The sequence below is a fragment of the Paroedura picta genome, chromosome 17 (assembly GCF_049243985.1).
Source record: "Paroedura picta isolate Pp20150507F chromosome 17, Ppicta_v3.0, whole genome shotgun sequence".
Classification (NCBI taxonomy): Eukaryota; Metazoa; Chordata; class Lepidosauria; order Squamata; family Gekkonidae; genus Paroedura; species Paroedura picta.
The window spans coordinates 20,787,662-20,806,849 of record NC_135385.1 but is presented as its reverse complement, the minus strand read 5'-3'; the positions used below and the strand labels follow the sequence as shown (position 1 = coordinate 20,806,849).

The 19,188-nt window shown below is 51.1% G+C and overlaps 1 protein-coding gene across 3 annotated transcripts in view; it reads left to right on the top strand.

Annotated features, from left to right (window-relative positions):
* The window catches only part of RNF216 (ring finger protein 216), a 43,768-nt gene extending 29,448 nt beyond the window's left edge, over nt 1–14,320 (top strand). For all 3 annotated transcript variants that reach the window (XM_077316534.1, XM_077316533.1, XM_077316536.1), the window contains exons 14-17: nt 2,948–3,045; nt 5,479–5,701; nt 11,635–11,704; nt 12,116–14,320. In XM_077316534.1, the coding sequence (XP_077172649.1) occupies nt 2,948–3,045; nt 5,479–5,701; nt 11,635–11,704; nt 12,116–12,438 (714 nt within the window). In that variant the 3' untranslated portion in view covers nt 12,439–14,320. The remainder of the gene's footprint in view (nt 1–2,947; nt 3,046–5,478; nt 5,702–11,634; nt 11,705–12,115) is intronic.
* Nucleotides 14,321–19,188: the final 4,868 nt, after the last annotated feature.

Below are 19,188 nucleotides of genomic sequence, written 5' to 3'. Positions count from 1 at the left end.
GGGCCGTTGAGTTCATGCAGGATTGAGCAGGGGTGATTTTCGTGCGGTTGGCACCTCCAGCAGGAGATCTAGACTTTGGCAGCACGGGGTTCCCCCCCCCCCCATTTGTCTCTGATTAGCATTCTTGACTTCGGCTGGGAGAAAGCACTTTAGCCGTTTCAAGGTTCAGATTTCCGAGGCGGATTAGCCCCGTGGCATAGCGAGGATCGGGGGTATCGAGTGACCGAAACGGCTACTCCCTCGCGTTCCCGACCCGGCAGAGGGCAAACCGTGTCTGCCTATTCGACAGCGCGAGGTCACCGCTATCTTTACCTCGGCTATATAGGCATGCCGTGTATCGGGCGCGTGTGTGCCAAAGCGAATGTCAGCCAAGCCGTCTTCGAAGGGTTGCCAGCAGAGCGGCAAATTAAAGCTGGAGGCCTGCTTGTTATTGTAAAGCGTTGGTGGTGGCGGGGAATTAACTGGGGATCACATCACGCACTGCACCAGCTTGAGCTGTGCTGGGTTCTCCCTTCTAACCCAGCTTAGGGCCAACCTTACAAGCTAGATTCTTCCCTATTTTGGCGTCCTGCCCCCCCCTGCTCCCCTTTTCCGTCTCTGGGTGCCTCAGGATAGAAGGCAGGAGGAGCACAAGGGAGAATTGAAAGGTGTCTTTGGGTCCTTCCGCCCGGCCTAGGCCGTGTTCCGCCATGGAGCATGTGCTTCCTCCAGCCCGGGGCGTCTTTCCGTTCATTTTCCTTCTGCGAGCTGGAAGTCCCGGGCAGTGGAGCCAAGCTCGATTCTGCGACTTGATTCTGTGCCTCTTACATTTCACAGCCTTTTACGGGCCCTCCTTTGTAGAGTTTGCTCTCTGTGTGTGTCGTGTTGCTTGCAGGCTTGCAAATTGTGAAGTCTGTTAACGGCGAGCCGCTTTTTGTGCCTTGTACAAACTCCGCAAAAGGGGGTGCACGATTTATTAGCTGATGCGCATAATTTTTATTCTGCCTCTCTCACAAGGACTCCAGGCCATGAATCAGCACAAGAGACGGAAGGGGACGTTCAAAAAATTGATGCGTTAGGGTTTTAAAAGCCTGGAGCCCCCCGGGAAGGACGGAAGCACAGCCCCAGTCTTCACACGGCACATAACGCAATACAGAAATCACGCAATTGCGTAATAAACTACCCACCGCAGCACAGCTCACCGCCTCAGTCATTTACTTCAGTTAGAGCCCTCACCTTTCTCCCTAGGAGGCTTACGACACTCTCTTATTCTGCATTTTATTTGCACAACAACCCTGTGAGGTGGGCTAAGCGGGTACTGAGTTACTGGCCCAAGGTCACCCAGCAAGCTTCCACGGCGGAGTTCCTTGTCTGACACACTTAACAGCTGCACAGAGTCTGTCCCTGGGAATCCAGCCCCATAAATTCAGAGAGGCTGGGCAATTAGCTTTCTGCGTTTCAGCCCCCGACCCCCCAGATTTAGATTTTTTAAAGACAATCTTGCTACGGTTTTCAAGTGACGGACAGGATCTTTTTTTAGGGACGCGGGTTTCCCTTCCGAGCGACTGCGTAGAGCCACAATAATCTCACAATATCTTTGGCACCCTGGCGAGCTCCGATTTACGTCCGCTTGGATCTTGGTGGTGGAAGCCGGCCCAGACTCTTCCTGATTGATGTCGGGACTCGAGGGCTTCCCAAAGCCACGTTTAAGAGGGCTGGCTGCCACCTCCCCAGGCCCCGCAGCTGTCCATGGCAGGGTTTATGTCCTCTTAGCACCTTGCCTTAGTGGTATCGGGTGGGCCTCGGTGTGCTGCGATGTAGGAAAAGGCAGCCGGTGTTACCGCTCCGAGCCACTAGGCGGCGGCATTTGCCATTAGAACAAACTAAAACATTTTAATAGCTGAAAATGGGAATCTTTGGATCCCAGTGTTAATTACCCTCTTCTGGAAAAGCCAGATGCTTGGAGGGATCTTGTATCATCTCTCTCACCCCCTTCTTGTAGTGCTTGTAACATTTCTTCCACCACTAACCAGAGACGGCAGAGTGCATGCGCGCCTTGAATAAATCTTTGTTGGTCTTAAAGGTGCTCCTGGACTCTGTTTTTTGTTAATCTTTTCTGGATGGAGTCAGGCTCTGCCCAGGGATGCAAATGGGGTCCATTAGAGCCACTGCCCATAGCTGGAGCCCAGGTCTCCTCTGTCACATGTCACACCTTCAAAAGAGGATGAGCAGTGAATTTATCTAGTGAATAATCCAGTGAATTTATCTAGAGAAGTGACCTTCTGAAAAATAAGTCCCCTTCCATCCCATCGGGTTACACTTTTCTCTCTTCTGCATATTATACATGCAGGCCTTGTGGTTGACTCAACTCCGTTGGCCAGGAAATCAGCATCTTATTTCTCTGCACGCTTGCTAATTTAAGACTGCCTTTTCTCTCTCTGCCCCCTTCCCCGCCGCCCCCAGAATAGCATGAAATCACAGAGTTGTCCAGATTCCTTCCATGCAGACTTACCAAGCAGCTGAGAATCCGGGGATGGGTGTGATGTGCATGCATGGCTAGGATTCTTCTGCCCACAGGTGGCCATCCAGTGGCACCCAGATGGGTGATCCATGAGGCAGGGGTTAGGGGGTTTTCTTGGACCCTCCTGCCTGCTATTCCCCACCAGCCTTGGAGTCTTGCAAGCGAAACCTCTAGAAGGGTGAGGGTGCACAATGGGCTGCATACATGGGTGGGGTGTCAACAAGGCGAGGCGGTCCCCATGCTTGCATGAGCTGGTGGTCACGGTTTGCGTCAGAATCCACTCTTTTGCAGAACGGAGCTGGAAAAAAAATTGCTGTTCCGCCAGGCCACTGAGGCCTAGATATCAAGTGGGCCTCTGGAATAAACTGTCAGGCTCTAATGATCTTTGTGTGATTGATGGGCCTGTTTTTCTGCCGCCCCATGTGGTCTTTGTTTTGAATCCTCCAGGAAACTTGCAGGAAGTGCCAGGGGCTGTGGAAGGAGCACATGAACCTGACCTGCGAGCAGCTGGCCGAGAAGGACGACATCAAATACAGAACGTCCATGTAAGTAGCTTGGAGACGGCAGAGAGGGCCCGAAACCAGCCTTGAGTTGGCGACAGAGAGTCCAGGAAGTCGGTCACTCTGCCACAGGAACCCTGTCTCTCCTGGACCACAAGGACTTGTACGCATTAGGCGGTGCATCTTTCCTTGTCCACAAGTATATTCACTTTTGTGCAGCTGGGAGCTTGGAGGGAAGGGAGATGTTGGCAGAGGGTCACCTTGCCCTCCTTCTCCAGCTGGTAGAGCATCTGCTTGGCATACAGAAGGTCCCAGGTTCAGTCCCTGGCATCTCCAGTTAAAAGGACCAGGCAAGGGGCGATGTGAAGGACTTCTGCTGTGACCCTGGAGAGCCGCTGCCTGTATGCGTGGGCAGGATTGACCTTGATGGACCCAGGGTCTCATTCAGTATAAGGCAGCTTCACGTGTGGCAAAATGTTCGTGTGCGGCCAGCAGCTTTTGGGAGTGATTCTTGCGTTAACTCTCGTTAAGTTGCTGCATGATTAGATCAGTGGCGTGTCCTTACTTTTGGGGGGAACCATTCTGAGCCATTTCTTGCCGAGCTTATTTATTTGATGCATTTATACCCCACCTTCCTCCCCTGTGGGGACTCAACGCGGCTGACGTGACTTTCCTCCATTCCATTTTGATCCTCACAACAACCCTGTGAGGTGGGTTAAGCTGGAAGCGTATGCGACTGGCCAAAGGTTAACCAGCAGGCTTCCAGGGGCCCGAGCGGGGATTCGAACCTGGGTCTCCCAGATTCTAGCTTGACACCCTTAACCACTGCGCCACAGTGTTTATCTGTGCTTCGAGGCATTTATTCTTTATAGGTAACCAGTGGCCAGTCTGTTCAGGGTCTCCATTCCTTATGCGGGAGCTGGATTTCGTCTGTAGGACCCTGACTTCGTTAGCTCACAGGCACCATGTGCTGCATCGTTCAGCTGTTTCGCTCCCTGCAATGAAAATAAAAGAGAGGCTTAATGCAAAACCAGGGGGAAGCGGCTTCGGATATCTTTTTAACAGAGCTCATTTGCCTCCGGGAGCCAAAGCGGCACAGCTGAGGCCTTGACAATAAAACTTCCTGTTTGAACACAGGAAGTGCAGCTGCAGATCAGAGCCGGCTTCCTGCTCTGCTTAAGAGTTTCCTGTTGGCCGGGGAGAGCAGCGCGGCCCTCATCGGAAGACCAGGGTCTGTGCCATGCTGTCTTTTGCCGACCTGTCTATATGTCAAAGGAAGGATTGGGAATTGGCTTGGGGGCTCGAAACGCAGCCTACCCGGAGGATCAATCCACAGTATCACCAGTTAAAAGGACTGGGCAGTTAGTGGCGTGGAAGATCTCGGCCCAAGAACCTGGAGATCCTCCAAGGAGGATCATGGGAGAGGGCGATCCCTCCTGAGATGTGTAGAGAGGTCCCAAAACTCCACAAGATGGGATAAATGGTTAATATGCAGAGGGGACGGCCAAAGACTGTCCCCGGCCCCCGAAGTCTCCCCTTGTTTACAGACTAGAATAGCCGAAAATCCTTTTGTAGCTGCCCGGTAACCAAAGCAACAGGCATTGATCTCGAAAAGCCGTCCAGGGGCAGGGCAGCCATCGCCTGGGCTGGGTGTTTTCCATCTGTCAGCCGTCAGAACCCTTCTGCCCTTGGGGGGGGGGTGAGAGAGGGGGGCAGCAGCTAAATTTGTTTTTCCAGAGTGAGGCTTTAGTTCTTCTGCTTTCCCTTGCCTCTCTTGGTAACCAGAATTCAGTCTCGGGAACGTAGACTGCAGTGGACTGCTGGACGTTTAATTAGGCTCCGATTCATCCTCGGTTCATTCTGAACCAACATTATTTAGGACCTCCTTGGAAACCTTCTTGACTTTGGAGTGAGGGGGTGAATTCGACCCCCCGCCCACCCAAGAGCTCCTCTGGGAGATGTTTGAGAGTTGAGTGTCTCTCCCAGAGTCACCCTGTGAGTTTTATGGCTGGGTTGAACCCTATAGATCACAGATCCCCAACATGGTGCCCAGGGGCGCCATGATGGCTGTGAACACCTCACCTGGCACCTGCCAAGGGTTTCCGAAAGTGGAAGCAAGTGGGGCTCTTGCCCAGCCCAGCTTCAGAAAGGCATTGACGATCTAACTTACTCTTTACCAGTGCATTTTTTTAAAAAAATCCCCATCTTCTCCTTGGACTTCCACTGGGCCTGTGCATGGCTCTACCTCTTAAGGCAGGCATATTGTGGCTTCACCCAGCAGCCTGTGTCAAAATTCGAAAGATGCTCCCTTGCTCAACGACTCGGGGACCCCGGCTATGTCTGTTTTCAGCTGCAGGTTAGGTGAGGACTTTCCCCCACCTATCAAGCAGGCGCCCCACCACCAAGCCCCTTCCTTAGCAGCAGGCGTCTTTTTACTGAGCCTTGATGCTTCTCCTCTTCCCAATTTGCCCGCTGCAGAGAAGAGAAGATGACGGCCGCCCGCATCCGGAAATGCCACAAGTGCGCCACCGGCCTGATCAAGTCCGAGGGCTGCAACCGCATGTCGTGCCGCTGCGGGGCCCAAATGTGCTACCTCTGCCGGGCCGCCATTAACGGGTACGACCACTTCTGCCAGCACCCTCGCTCCCCGGGAGCCCCCTGCCAAGACTGCGCCAAATGCTCCCTCTGGACGGACCCCACGGTAGGTGGCTCTCAGAGATCCGTGTCAGACTCCCGAGCGCTGGGGATTCGGTTCTGGGTGCCGTTTGCGCTGAGAATGGCGGGATCCTTCGGCACCCCCGTGCTGGACAATCTCGGCCTCCCGGCAGCTTGATGTTCCAGCTGCCTGTGGGATGCGTCAGCCAGAGAGGCGGTCTGCCAGTTAAAAGTTGATTGATTTAGTTTAATTGATGGATAAATGAGATGGGCAGATCATCGAACTTTTTTTGCACCTCGCCAGACACGATGTGTTTTCTGGAGACCTAGCAGGAAACATGAGTTCGCTCGCTGTTTGAATCTAAGATGCGGTGTTTGCCTTTTGTGCAGGTTTTTAAAGACCTGTTAATGTATGAATGACTCAGAACTAAAGGGCCTCTAGTTAACCTTTGGATTAATCCAGTAAAGCAGTGCAAGTCAGGGGGTTTTTTTAATGCTGTATTGACAAGTAAATGCTCCATTTGCCAGGTAGCGAGCAAAGCTAGCTTCTGAGCAAGGGTTTGACTGAGATCAGAGGAGCCAGAATATACGTGAATGTATTCCCAGGTGCCCCTTTCCTTTTTGACTAAGCATCTTTTCTCCCAAAGCAAAAAACCAGTCCGGTCTTTCCTTCTTAGAGCAGAAACAGCTGCCTCCATCCGAGTAGGAGGTTTGGGTCACAACCGCCCCGGCAGCCATATTGTCTTTTGTCCTTACTCCTGTGGCAGCCATTTTGTGTTTTGTCCCGACTCCTGTGGCAGCCATTTTGTGGTGGTGCCCACTCCCCAGCCTACAGTCTAAACAGGATCAGGGACTAGCCCCCCCTTTTACCCTCCTTGGGATGAGGAATTCTAAGCCCCCAGCCCTAATGTGCTACCCCTGAGAAACTGAGGATGGCGACGCTCTAGGAATTTCCCTTAGTCTCTGTGGTAAAGGGGAGGCGGCTGAGAGCATCAACAAGAAGTGACATCACATCGTCTCCACATCCTGCTGTCCCCAAAGCAACTGACATTTGGAGAGAGTTGCTGGGGAGGTAAATGCAGGCAGAAAAAGTTAGCTGCAGTTTACCTCCAGTCCTTGAGCTGTGGTTGCAGCTACTGCCAAAGCAATCTCCGGCGGGTTTCTCAGTGGTAACAAGTTGAGAAGAGAGGCTCTATGTATGATTGCTGCCATCTGTAATGGCTTATTTCCCCTCCTAGCCTGCTTTCTGCTGCTCTGGATCCAACCAGCTCCCTGCTTTCTGTTGTATCCAGGTCACAGGGCCGCTGCCTCTGGCTATTGGAGCTCTTTCTTACCAAAGCTGGAGAAAACCTGAGGAAAACCCTTCCCCTTCTTCTTTTCAATGCCTCTTCCTTCTTGAAATTATTTTCCTTCTTGGCAACAGCGGCACCCTCCCACACACGAAAATTAGGCTGTTGGGTTGCTGCCACAACCTGAAATGAAAAAAAAGGCACCTCTTAAATGTCTGAAAATCCCTCCACCCTGAAATAATTAGCCAGTCTTTCCCTCTTCCTTCTATAGCAGATCGATGCAAGAAAGATAGTGTTTTTGCACTCAGTGGAATCAAATGCACAAAATCTGGAATTTGCTGTCAGAGGCATAGTTAGCTTTAAAAGGGGGATTAGAGGAATTTGTGGAGGAGAGGTGTCGCCGTGGCCATGGTGACTAGAGGGGAGCCTCCACATTCAGAGGCAGCCAACCTCTGAGTCCCAGTGCCAGGAGGCAAAATCAGAAGGCCTCAGCCTATAAGCCCTGTTGTGAGACCTCCAGAGGGACTGGTCGGCCATTGTATGAGACAGGATGCTGGACTAGATGGACCACTGGTCAGATCCAGCAGGGCTCTTCTGACGTTCTTCTTATCCACCGTGGGGCTGAGCATGCAGCAGTGCTCGGAGATTCAGGATTCGTCTCGCGACGCGGCACATTTTTCTTTGCTTGGCTTGAACCTGTGCGCTCCCTCTCTCTTTCCCTGCATGTAAACACGGGCACTTTAAGCGCTGCAGAATTAAAATCAAAGCGTTTTTCCCCGCGTTTAGTGGATGACAACTTGCCTCCGGTTGCCGTGGGAAGGTGCCTTCCTGTCCTCAGGAGAACTCTTGTTTAGTGCAGTCTGGAACCGTGACTAAAGCTTTTGCAAGTAGAAATCCTGGTTGTTTTCCCAACTTCCTTGCCTCCGTGCATCTTCCTGGATCCGCTGCTCAGCCGTTCCTGATCCAGGATCCAGGATTCTTTTCCCAGATGCTCCATTTGCCTCTGTATACTGCAGACGTCCCCTGGTTTCTGACCCTGATCCCCAGTTTGGTCTAATCTACCATTTTGAGCAGGGGTAGTCAAACTGCGGCCCTCCAGATGTCCGTGGACTACAATTCCCAGAAGCCCCTGCCAGCATTCGCTGGCAGGGGCTTCTGGGAATTGTAGTCCACGGACACCTGGAGGGCCGCAGTTTGACTACCCCTGATTTTGCGGGATGCCTTTTAAACTCGTTGGGTGGCACACAAGCGAGTGTGGATTCTTCATTGGAAGGAGAAGGAAGAGCGCCTGATCGCAAATGTATAACGCCAGCTGTCTGCTCTCCTTCCATTCCCCCGCAACCCACGTACCTCTTCCCACTGAATAAGCATAGCCTTAAGGGGTTAGACGTGCCCATGTTCTGTACTAGGGACCAACTCGAAAGGCTGAATTGTTCTCCAAGTCTTTTGGAAAAAAATTATTTACGCCCAGTTTGCTTTTCTAACGCCCCCTGCTTCGGATCTTGGCTCAACTTGGCTGGATCCAGAACCCTTGTGCTTCCTGGGCCTACCCTTGCTTCACTTGGAAGGGAAGCCCCCCAGAATCGGACTCACAAGCTGCCCTGGGAAGGCTGCGTTCTGCAGAATGTCCTCTTGACGGGATGGGCCGCAGAGATCGGTGGGTGCGGCTGCCTCTTTCCGACCTCTTTCCGCTGCTTTTTTTCTTTTAACGAGGTCCAGAGCCCTGCTTTTGGAAAGTCATTTGGTTTGGAAACCGCTGAGTCAGAAAACCAGTTGGCACAAGGAAGAGAAGGTCGCTGGACGGCGTCCTGGAGCGTCTCTCTTCTGCTTCCCGCTCTCTCTCCCTCCGCCCTTCCCGCCCCTCCGCCTGGAAGGGAAACTTGGCTGGGCTTCCAGACATGCGGGGTTTTACCAGACCCCAGTCGGGAAACTGGCACGACTCCCCTGTGTGTTGTGTGTAACAGGCAGCATATTTCCCAGGAGCATCTCCCGGGACTCTCCGAATCCAGAAAACTTTCCACATTTGGGCAAATTATCTCTATATATATGCAGGAAGACATTACGCTGGGGGGAAATTGAAACAAGATGTGTGCAAGTTTTGTGTCTGGACAGGATGGTGGTGTGTACTTCAATTAGCCTAGAGTGCAGCTTTTATCCTCCCCCCCCCAACACACTTCTGTAGTGATGAGATCCCCCAAAATTGTGTATCCAAAGTATTGTAGGATCAGCAAGGGAGGAGCACCACCATTTGAATCAGCCTTTTTCAGCCTGGGGACACATTTTGGGCTCCTGACGCAGCCCAGTGGGTGTAGCAACAAAATGGCTGCCGCAGGAGGCGGAGCCAGACGCAGGAGGCGGAGCCAGCCACAAACATCGCTGCCACAGCTTCACGTCAGTCACACAGTGTAGATGCTTGTGTCGGCGAGCACGAGTCCCTTATTATGAACGAACAAACAGCGAGCGACACAAACGCTGCGAAAATCTCATCTCATGTTCTGAATGAACAAACAATGTGAGACATGAACTTTACAGAGGTTTTTGCCAATGCTGTGAATAAGCAGCAAAAGATGTGCCTGTCAGAATGCATGGGATTTGGGATCTCCAGCCAGGATTGTGGTGCTGCCATAGAGTACAAAGATGGCCTGTATCCCCCACCCTCCATGCCCTCTGAAGATAATTTGCCACTTTACTTCTCTCTGCATGCAATCTCAGCCCAGGTACAAAAGGCCAGTAAATGCGTTAGATTTGCAATGGGCAGGTAGCCTGTGCGGTTCTGAAGCCTCCTTCTACACGCGTGCAAAACTTGCACGTGTGAACCGGCCACCCGAGCGACCCGCATGGCTTTCTCAGTCCTCAGCTCTCTTGGCTGAGTTGTTTTTCAGTGCAGGGAATTCACGGAATTTGGGCGCGAGTTACCGACTGTGAACGTTCAGCGTGGAGGAGCGAGGAGGGGGTTCCGTAGCAGAGTGGAAGATCCCGGGCTGAACCTCCAGTTAAAATATCTCCGGTAGTGGGACCCAAGAGAGAAAACCTCTCTCTCCCCAAAGACCCCAGAGAGCCTTCCCCAGTCTGAGCAGGCCGGCTGGAGCGACATGGACCGACAGCTCTGACTTTATACGAGGGAAGCATTGTGCATCAATGGGATCGAACTGTGTCCAGCTTGGGCTTCGTGCTGACCTGGCCGTGCACTCCCTTTTCCACCTCCTTTTGTGCATCGTAGCGTGCAGCATCGTGGCGAGAATCCGGCCGCCTCTTGATGCACATTTCCTCTCCATCCCCTTCCTCCTAGATAAAATCTCAATGGCCTCTTTCCTCCGCTACCAGAGCCGGCGTTTTCATTGATGTCCCATCCAGCCGTGGGCCTCAGCCGCCCCGGAGCCGCAGCTTTAATCTAAATATTTAATGGTCGAATGCTATTTAAAAGATTAACGGTGCCCCAGCTGCTCCCAGGAGGGGCGGAGGGAAAAGCATGCTCCCAGCCATCTGCTTGGTCGAGCTTGCCGGAGGATCAGTGCGCTGTCTCTAAGCGGCTTAGTCATGCTCCTCGGTGTGGGTGAGGATTCCATACAAGTTGTCAGCTCCGTGGCAGCACACCTGCTGTTTTGGGCTCTTCTTCCTCTTCCCCTTCACTCCCTCCCGCCCCCATCTCTGCTAAATGCCAAGGGGATCTTGGTTTTCAATGGCAAAATGCAACTGGCTGTTTTTACCTGGAAGGGGGGAAACATGACCACCCTCACTTTAGAGCAGGGGTAGTCAAACTGCGGCCCTCCAGATGTCCATGGACTACAATTCCCAGGAATGCTGTCAGGGGCTCCTGGGAATTGTAGTCCATGGACATCTGGAGGGCCGCAGTTTGACTACCCCTGCTTTAGAGCTTTCCCTCTATGCAGCGGTTATGGGTGCCAGGATGGTGATTTTAGCTTACAGCTGCATTACTGTAGGAGCCCAGGAAACCACAAAATTGGGCACAGAATCCAGCTGGGAGATCTCTAGCTTTTGATTTTTTGTTTTTGGTTTGGTTTGTTAAGCCAGTTTCTAGTCCTCATTGCAAAAGTTGGCTCCAGAGGGTTGTTGTGTGCCCCTTTGAGAAAAGGGCCACACTATATTTCGTTTGCTTTGAGGGGACTTCAGCATGCTCCTTCTTGTCAGCTCCTGCAACTTTGCGAGGCTACAGCAAAGTTTGTACATACCTGCGGCATATAAGAACCAACTCTTCTTCTTCTTCTTCTACAAAATACCTTTTTTAAAAAAATTAAGGGAAACGATTCAGACTATTCATTTTGCATCACGTTTGCAGGTTGCAGAATCTGCTGTTTCTGGGCGGAGAATCTGGACTGTACGTCTGCATTATCTTCCCACCCTCCCCTTTTTCTCCCTCTCTGCAGTATAAAATAGTCCTACCAAAATAAGCTGATAGAAAGAGCAGCGCTAAAACCAAATCCTGGCCACACAGTTGCAGAGCTCTGTTTGGTGCCGGTCTCAGAAGGCCAAGCGTGTGGTGTTTTCCACTGGTTAGAGGGAACGAATAACATTTTGCACTATTTTTGGAGCGTTTTACAAGTGAGGTCCGCCACGCTTGCATGCTCTGCACAGGAGGCTTCCTCAACGCAGCCTTTCTTTTTAGAATGGAGTAAATACCCACTGCAGCACCCTTGGCTTCTAGTCTTACTTGTCCTTCTGTCGTCCTCAGGAAGACGACGAGAAGATCATCCAGGAGATTCAGAAGGAGGCGGAAGAGGAGCAGAAGCGGAAGAACGGAGGTGGGCGGTGCCGTCTGTCCGTCTGGGATGGTGCTCGTGAACCTCTTGGGAAGGGGGGAAGGGCGCTCTATGGGATCTGCTAATATGCAGACCTCTGACATCACAGTTACATGTCAAGAAGAGGGCCAGGAGGGGAGGAAAGCTGAGAGCCAGGAGTGAGGAGCAAGCCAGGATCAGAGCCAGGGAGGGATCCCTCTTTTTTTGGGGGGGGTCTTCCAGAGAGTGGATAATCGCTCGCTACAGTTAGAACTAAGTTCTCACACTGTCTTATGCAGGCAGCATTAGACCTGCCCCCTTTCCCTCTGCCCCGAAGCTCTCTGTGGGCAAGCAGGCGTTCAGTCCAGGTCAGAGATGCTTCCAAACCTCATGATATTTTTTTCCACCTGAACTTTGTTTCCGTCTGTTTGGCAGAAAAGAGCTTCAAGCGCATCGGCCCTCCGCTGGAGAAGCCCGCCGAGAAAATCCCACGTCTCGAAGCCATCCCCAGGCCGGTCCCGCAGAACCTGCACCACCAGCCTCAGATGCCCCATTACCCCTTCGTGCACCCTCCCTTCCCGCTGCCCCCCGTGCGGCCGCTGTACAACAACCTCCCCCTGAACATTGGGCCCATCCCGGCCCCCTACGTGCCGCCGCTGCCCAACATGCGGGTCAACTACGACTTCCCCCAAATGAACATGCCGCTGGAACACAACCTTCCTATGCACTTCGGGCCGCAGCCGCGGCATCGGTTCTGATCCGCTGCGGGGCGGCACCCCGTACTCTGAAAGTCACTGCAGGGAAAAGCCAGCACTGGGAGGTGCTTCCCCTCCCCCTCCCCCTGGACCACCCAGTTCTGCCCTTCTTCCCCCTCCCCCATCGGCGAACCACAGGCACCGAGCACCCATTTCAGCACCCCCTCTGCAATCCTCTCCTTGCCGGCCTTTGCCGCTGAGGCCCCTGCAGCGTGCGGACACACATCGCTCCGGCGATGCCCGTTAAAGAAAAGAAAGGCGTCTCGGTCCGAAGGTCCCCTGGATGCTGTTTTCGGTCCAGAAACGTTCTCAGCTGAGTGAGGCGGACAGAGGCGGCGCTGTTCGGCAAAGGGGGAGCAGTGCTGTGAAATCCCTTGTTCCAAATCCCTTCCTCCCACGTCCCCCGCCTACCAAAACAGCTCTGAGGAGGGGAGGGAGCTGTCTGGGGAGGGATTGGTTCCCGTCGGCTGTGTAGGGACTTGGGCGTTGCAGGGGTTAACGGCCTTAGGCGCCGTTTGGCTCACGGTTTAAGGCGTTTGCAGCACGGCCGCAGCAGGTAGAAGTCTGCAGATGTTTGAGACACTAGTCTGGAAAGTCCCTATAGCATCATTAGGACTAGAGGAATCCTTCCACTTGCTGCCAGTCCCTATTGGACAGTGACGGAGGGAGTCCTCAACTGCTTGAGCACGGTGGGTCCGTGAGCAGGACCTGTGGCCTGGTGGGGTCTGAGACTCAGGTGTGCCCCTCCCATGTCGACATTTTTTAGGCAGGTCGCACTTTCGGGAGGGTTTGTTCCTCGTTTGCACGGCCCACAGTCCAAGGCGCCCTGGACACGCAGGGGGTCTTCCTGACCCCTCTCAGAAAGAGACAGAGGACATGTGTGACTTGAGCTGCTGGTTAACACACACCCCCGCCATGCACAGGTGTTGCCATGCTGGCTTCTCGGGGGTCCACTTCATACTGGAAATGCCTCATACTGTCCTCCTGTACGTCTGCTCGCTGTGCAGTGACTCTTAAGGGGTGAATCAAACCTATGCAGAGCTGAGGCCTGACTTGCCCTATTGCAGCCCACCTGGGCAGCCGTTGTGGGATTGAGGTGTGCCATGTGTATGTAGGGTAGGGTTGGCTTGTATCTAAAGCTGCTGCGAGTCACTCTACAAGATCCTGCTGAGCCCCTGGCCTGTGCTACTAATTTATAAGAAAAAGAAACAGCCTTGTGTCTAAAGGTGGCGAGTATTAGCGTCCTCTTTGCCAGGACCGCAGATTTGATGTTTTGTTCAGAGGGGTGGCTCACTTTTCTCTTTAGAAGCAATACAGCCAAATGCTCTGTGCTCAGGCCAGCTCGTGACTTTCCACGCCTTACGTCTTCCCCGGGATCTGGTGAGAAGTCACCCTCTCATTTGACAACCTCCCATGGAGTTCTGGAGCTTAGGAACAGACAAAAGACAGGTTGTTTCAGTGAACGGAGAGGGGTGGGAGAGTCGGGGAGTTGCCTGCTCCAGTTCTGGAGTTGTGGCAGTCCCGTCCAAGTTGGGAGACCCAGAAACTCCTTTAAAAGCTGAGAGTCCCAAGCAAGTACAGGTCCCAAGACCCACTAGTGAAATCTACTCCTCTCCTTCCTGCATGGTACCAGATGCCTAAGCTTTTAAAACTTTGTTCCATGCTCTCACAGCCCTTTTGTGGATTGGCAACGAATCCAGTTAGACCCAGCTGTGTGTTTTGGATGATAGAGTCCTTGGAGGTGTGTGCTTTTTGACAAAGAAAAAAATAACAGCTGCCTGGTGCCTGGAATGGTAACGCAAGGCAGCCTGTTCACAAAGCATAAACGCATAACAGTGCGCAGCCCCTGGGCTCAATGCGGTTCCATTAGCAAGCGGCAGGGAGGGTTCCCACAGTGCCATGTGGTTCCCGTTGCTGCATCCAGGGGTGGGGCAGTGGTAGGGCTATCCTCGTTGGGGGGAGCACGCAATTAAATTTGGCAATAACAGTGTCCCGAACTTGTTTTTGTCTCGGTTGGCGGGGGGGTGATCCACGGCATTAATTGCTTTCCCTTTTCCTTTTGGTTCCAGAGTTTAAGAATCAGGCCGTTAGTTGTTGGTTTGAAAATTACTGCTGTTGTGTATTTTTCTTTTTTTTAATTAAGGTGAAAAGATGAGGCTGGACAGATTCAGGTTTATTAATCAGCGCCTTAAAATTATAAAAATTCGTTGAAGTCCGCCGTCGTTTTGGCCACGCAGATAGCACCATTCTTCCTTGTTTTTTTTTTTATTGTGGATAGCGACCTTTTTTTTATTTGCTGGTTGTTGATTTTATGAATGTGTGTTTTTTTGTTTGTTTCGGAGGCCTGCTGACAAGGTTTGTGACGGCGGATGGTCCAGGAATGTTACGGCCATTTGAGGATGGGTCTTTAAAAAAAAAAATACGTGCAACACCTAGAAATCGACTTCTAAGTTAGATGTGCATAAAGTAACCCCTTCCCATAGAGAACAGGACTTGAGGGTCTGTTCCTGGGTAAGGGAAGCTGCCTCCGTTAATTTTATGTTCTCTCTCAGTTCCGCTGCACAGTCGGGCCAGCTGGCTTGTTAGATCAGCCGCTGTAGCGCAGAAGAAATTCCTGGGCAGAGAATCTCAGGACGAGGCCAACTTGTGGTATCCTTTTCCCAAATCTGCACTTTCTCCACCAGCAAGACCTTACACCTGTAAGGACACACGCCTGGGAATCCTGATGGGGCAGAGACTTCCCAGGGTGCATCTGTAGCTACATTGCCTTTCCCTCAGGTATTTGCTGAGAAATCCCTAAATCAGGGGTGAAAGAACGTGTTTTTGGCCCCTAGCTGTGGACCCATCAACCTGGGACTCCCGTACAAAGTCTGGGCCAGTCATCCCAATTCCCTGCATTTTAGGGACAACCCTGATTAGCTGCTTCTATCAGCCAGCAGGTATCTTTCTCTTTGCGATCCTGGGGGATTTAGGGCCAGCCTCCATCCGTCTCCCAAGATTTTATCTGCAGTGAAAAGAGTAGGTTCCTTTTGACCATTACCAACCCTGGTTTCAGGTTACGGTTTTCTTTTTATTGCCCCCTGCCTGCCTGGAAATTCCCTTCTGTGTGTTTGAACTTAGGATTCGGACCTGTGTGCGGTTCTTGAATGAGGATAGCCCTTTTGCCTTCTACTGTTAATTTTTTTCAAGCGGCAAGAACATCCTAAATATTTTATCCATCAAGCTACCAGCCCTGGCCAGTATCTTAACCTACCCACTTGAGGTTGCCTCATCCTATACTCTAAGGAAAATCAGTTCCATTATTATTATTACATTTAAGATGGACTAACTCAGGCTTTTGGGGTTGAAGGGAGTCACACTGCTCTGAGTGGTCTTGCTGGCCCAGCTAGGGGTTCCTTAGCACTTAGCCAGCAGTTACGGATTTGCAGTTTACCAGGTTGTGTATGTGCTTGGCTTAATGATTTAGAGCAGACGGTTCGGTTCCTTTGCCTGCCTCTCAAGGTTTTTGACCGGGCCACCCCAACTAACAGGCCCCTGGCCACACGGGAGACCCACCACGCCAGGGATAGAAAGATGGGCACTGCCTCAAAATGGGGAAATTTGTATCCTGTGCAAATGGCTTGTCCACCATCTGATCCTGGCATAATATGGCCCTGCACAGCTTTTCTTGGGAGAGTTGCCTCTGTAGTCTGGTGTGTGCCCAGTTTTTATCTGGCTGAGAGGCCACGGAGTCCTAGCTTGGATGCAACTAGAGTCTGTCTCTCATGGAGGAAAAGGGTGTTCTGTGTGGGTTTTTGGTGGGAATTCACAGAAGATTCTTGTATTTCCAGAATTCCTGTCTTTCCCAAAATAACAAATATATCCCCGCCCTTAGAAAACTGGAGTGTTGGTGGGAAGCAGCCTTCTCCCTGAAGTGCTAGATGTCACCAAGAAGAGGAGGGAAACCTCTTCTTTTCCTCCTCCTCTTGTTGTCATCTAGCCCAGGTGTAAGTTTAAAGGCCTTAAACCACATGGTTGACTCTGAAATGTCAAGAGCCCATGTCAACAGCTCATCCACATCCAGCATCTCCTTTCCCTTGGGCACCAGTGTCCCAGCAAGATGCCGGATTGATGACAGAGAGGACTTAGAAGCAGCCACCCCCCCCAGGCCTTCAGAACACCCACCCTCCTTAAAGCCATCCCCTTTCCTTCAGTGACATGGGTGAAGTAGCTGTTTCTTCACTTTAATCAGCATTTCCTGCGTATTTTAAACGAACACACTTCAATGCTAAGTTGTTGGCTGTTTTTTTTCTTTCTTTCTTTCTTTCTTTCTTTCCTGCTTTGAGTTTGTTTTTAAAGACCATCTCTCTTTACGGGTAGACGAGGGGGACGAAGGTGTTTTGTTATGTGTGTGTGTGTGTTGATTTTTTTTTTGTACACCCCGAGCTTGACATTTTAACAGGTACTTTCTGTGATGCCATTTGCAGCGTGTCCCATTTAACTTGCCTTAAAAGGTGGAGAGAGAGAGAAAAAAAATATCTAGTATTTGCACTTAGCAAAAATTTAAAAGTAATTAAAACGGAAGAACAAACCCTATCATGGGACAAGTGCGCATGTTCTGTAACTTTGTATAACAATAGCTGAAAATGAGAATAAGCGGTTTATTAAAAAAACAGGAAAAAAAGCAAAGAAAAAAATATTTTTCTTGACCTCCTGGTAGGAAACTGTTCTAATACTCTGTGTGTAAAAAAAAAGTCTCTGTATTATATTGTAATTTGAACTTTTTTGTAATTAAAAACATCACTTGCGCGCTCTTGTTTTCCCCGCATCCTGATTTCCGCTTTACCCGTGGAAGAAGGCGCATGCTCAGAAAGGTGGGTTTTCTCCCCCTCGGATGTATTTTATTAAGAATTTTTAGGATGACAAAAAAGTTCTAGCAAACATATATGAAGGGAAAAAAAGAAAGTTTTGATGTTGATAGCTGTTATAGATAGAAGGAAATTAAAATGGATTTCACTTGAGAACATATGCTCCGCTCCCCCATGATTCTGGAACAGGGGTCTCCAACCATTTTAAGCTGGAATTCTGTCCCAGGCGGACAGACTTAACCCAAAAATGACTGCTGCAAGAGGCGGAGCCAGCCACAGGAAGTGAGGTCATGCATAACCCTCTTCCACGTTATGGGCAGAAGCTCTGAGACTGGATGCCTTTCAAAATGAGCAGACTGTTTTCCGATATTTTCTCGCATAGACGCACAGTTTGCTTTTAGCCAATCAGCTAAACTAATGCTTTTAAAAAATCTGCTCAGCCCGGCAGAAGCTGGCCCCTCCCACTTCCTAAAAACATTGGGCATGTACCAGAAATGGTATCTGATGGTGCCGTGGTGCTCACAGGACCCCTGTTCTAGAAAGTGACGCCTGGGTTGAGACTTTGCACAACACATGATCTTTTGGAACTCACTGCTACAAGATTGCTGAGGACCACTAGTTTAAAGGGCAGATTTCTCCTTGGCTTTCCAGGCCATACTTGGTCACAGTGACAAACGGGATGCAAATTAAAAATAAGTAAATAACAGTGCACACGCTGAACCAGAAACACCCAGAACAGCTGAAACAACAACCTGTACCAGGTGCTCCTGCATATTTGTACATCGGAATGGGGCGGGAGTAAAAGGATTTCAGGACGTCAGCGGCAAGAGAAACATAATAGTCACTTGCAGCGTATTTTGCCGTCAGATCACTGAACTTGTAAGTGTGGCGAGTTTTGCCTTTTCAGGGTGTCCTTTGCATCAACACTTCTGGCGTGGAAATAGATCAAGGTGGCTCACCGTGTGAGACTGTAGCAATAGAAAAGAGCCAGAATCCAGGAGTTATTTCAAGACTTAACAAAATTGGGGGGGGGGGGGGGAGCTTTCCTGAGTCACTGCTCACTTCCTCAAATGCATCAGCAGCTTGTCTGTTCTTGCTTCTTAGAAATTCCTTCCTGTCTTCGTCCCACCTTTAATTTGTCCCCCTCTCAGTTGAACAGAGGTGGCATCTGGCCATCTGGTGACCAGTGCACTGTCGTCCATGGCTGTATCTACCTAATGGGGTTGCCAGGTCTGGCTTGGGGAATACCTGGAAGAGGGGGTGGGGTGGGGTGGAACCTCAGCCGGGCACAATGACCCTAGACTCCATCCTCCAAAGCTGCAATTTTGTTCAGAGAATTGAGCTCAATTGTCATACTGGGAGTTCTCCAGGCACAACCTGGAAGTTGGCAACTCCGCTAATTCTAAAAAAAGAATGATTGACATGGGCTGCACAAACCCCTTCAAAATGTGTTTGTTTATGCCCCCCCCTTCTTCCAGTGGTGGCATCTTTAATGGATGGAGAGATTTGTAATTGCCATACATCGTGGGGAAACGTCTTTCCCTGTGCATTACTCTGTGTCAAATCATTGCTTTCCCAGTACGGTGCCTGCCTCCCTCGGCCTTTCCTTCGTCACCAAAGAGCCAGGCCTGGCTTTCTGCCACTCCACCTTCCAAAGCAGCCATTTTCTCCATGGGAACTGATCACTCTTGTCTGGAGATGAGCTGTCATTCCGGGGGATCCTCCCAGCATGTTTTGTGACCAGGTGATCCCAGCTCTTGTGGCAGCCATTTTGCGATTAGCCCCATGAATGGGGTGGCAGCCATTTTGTGACTGGCCCTCAGCTCCCATGGCAGCCATTTTGTCCTGGTTACCATCTTCACAGCAAGGCTGCCTGCGGTGGAGGATTTTTAAAAATATTGTCAGA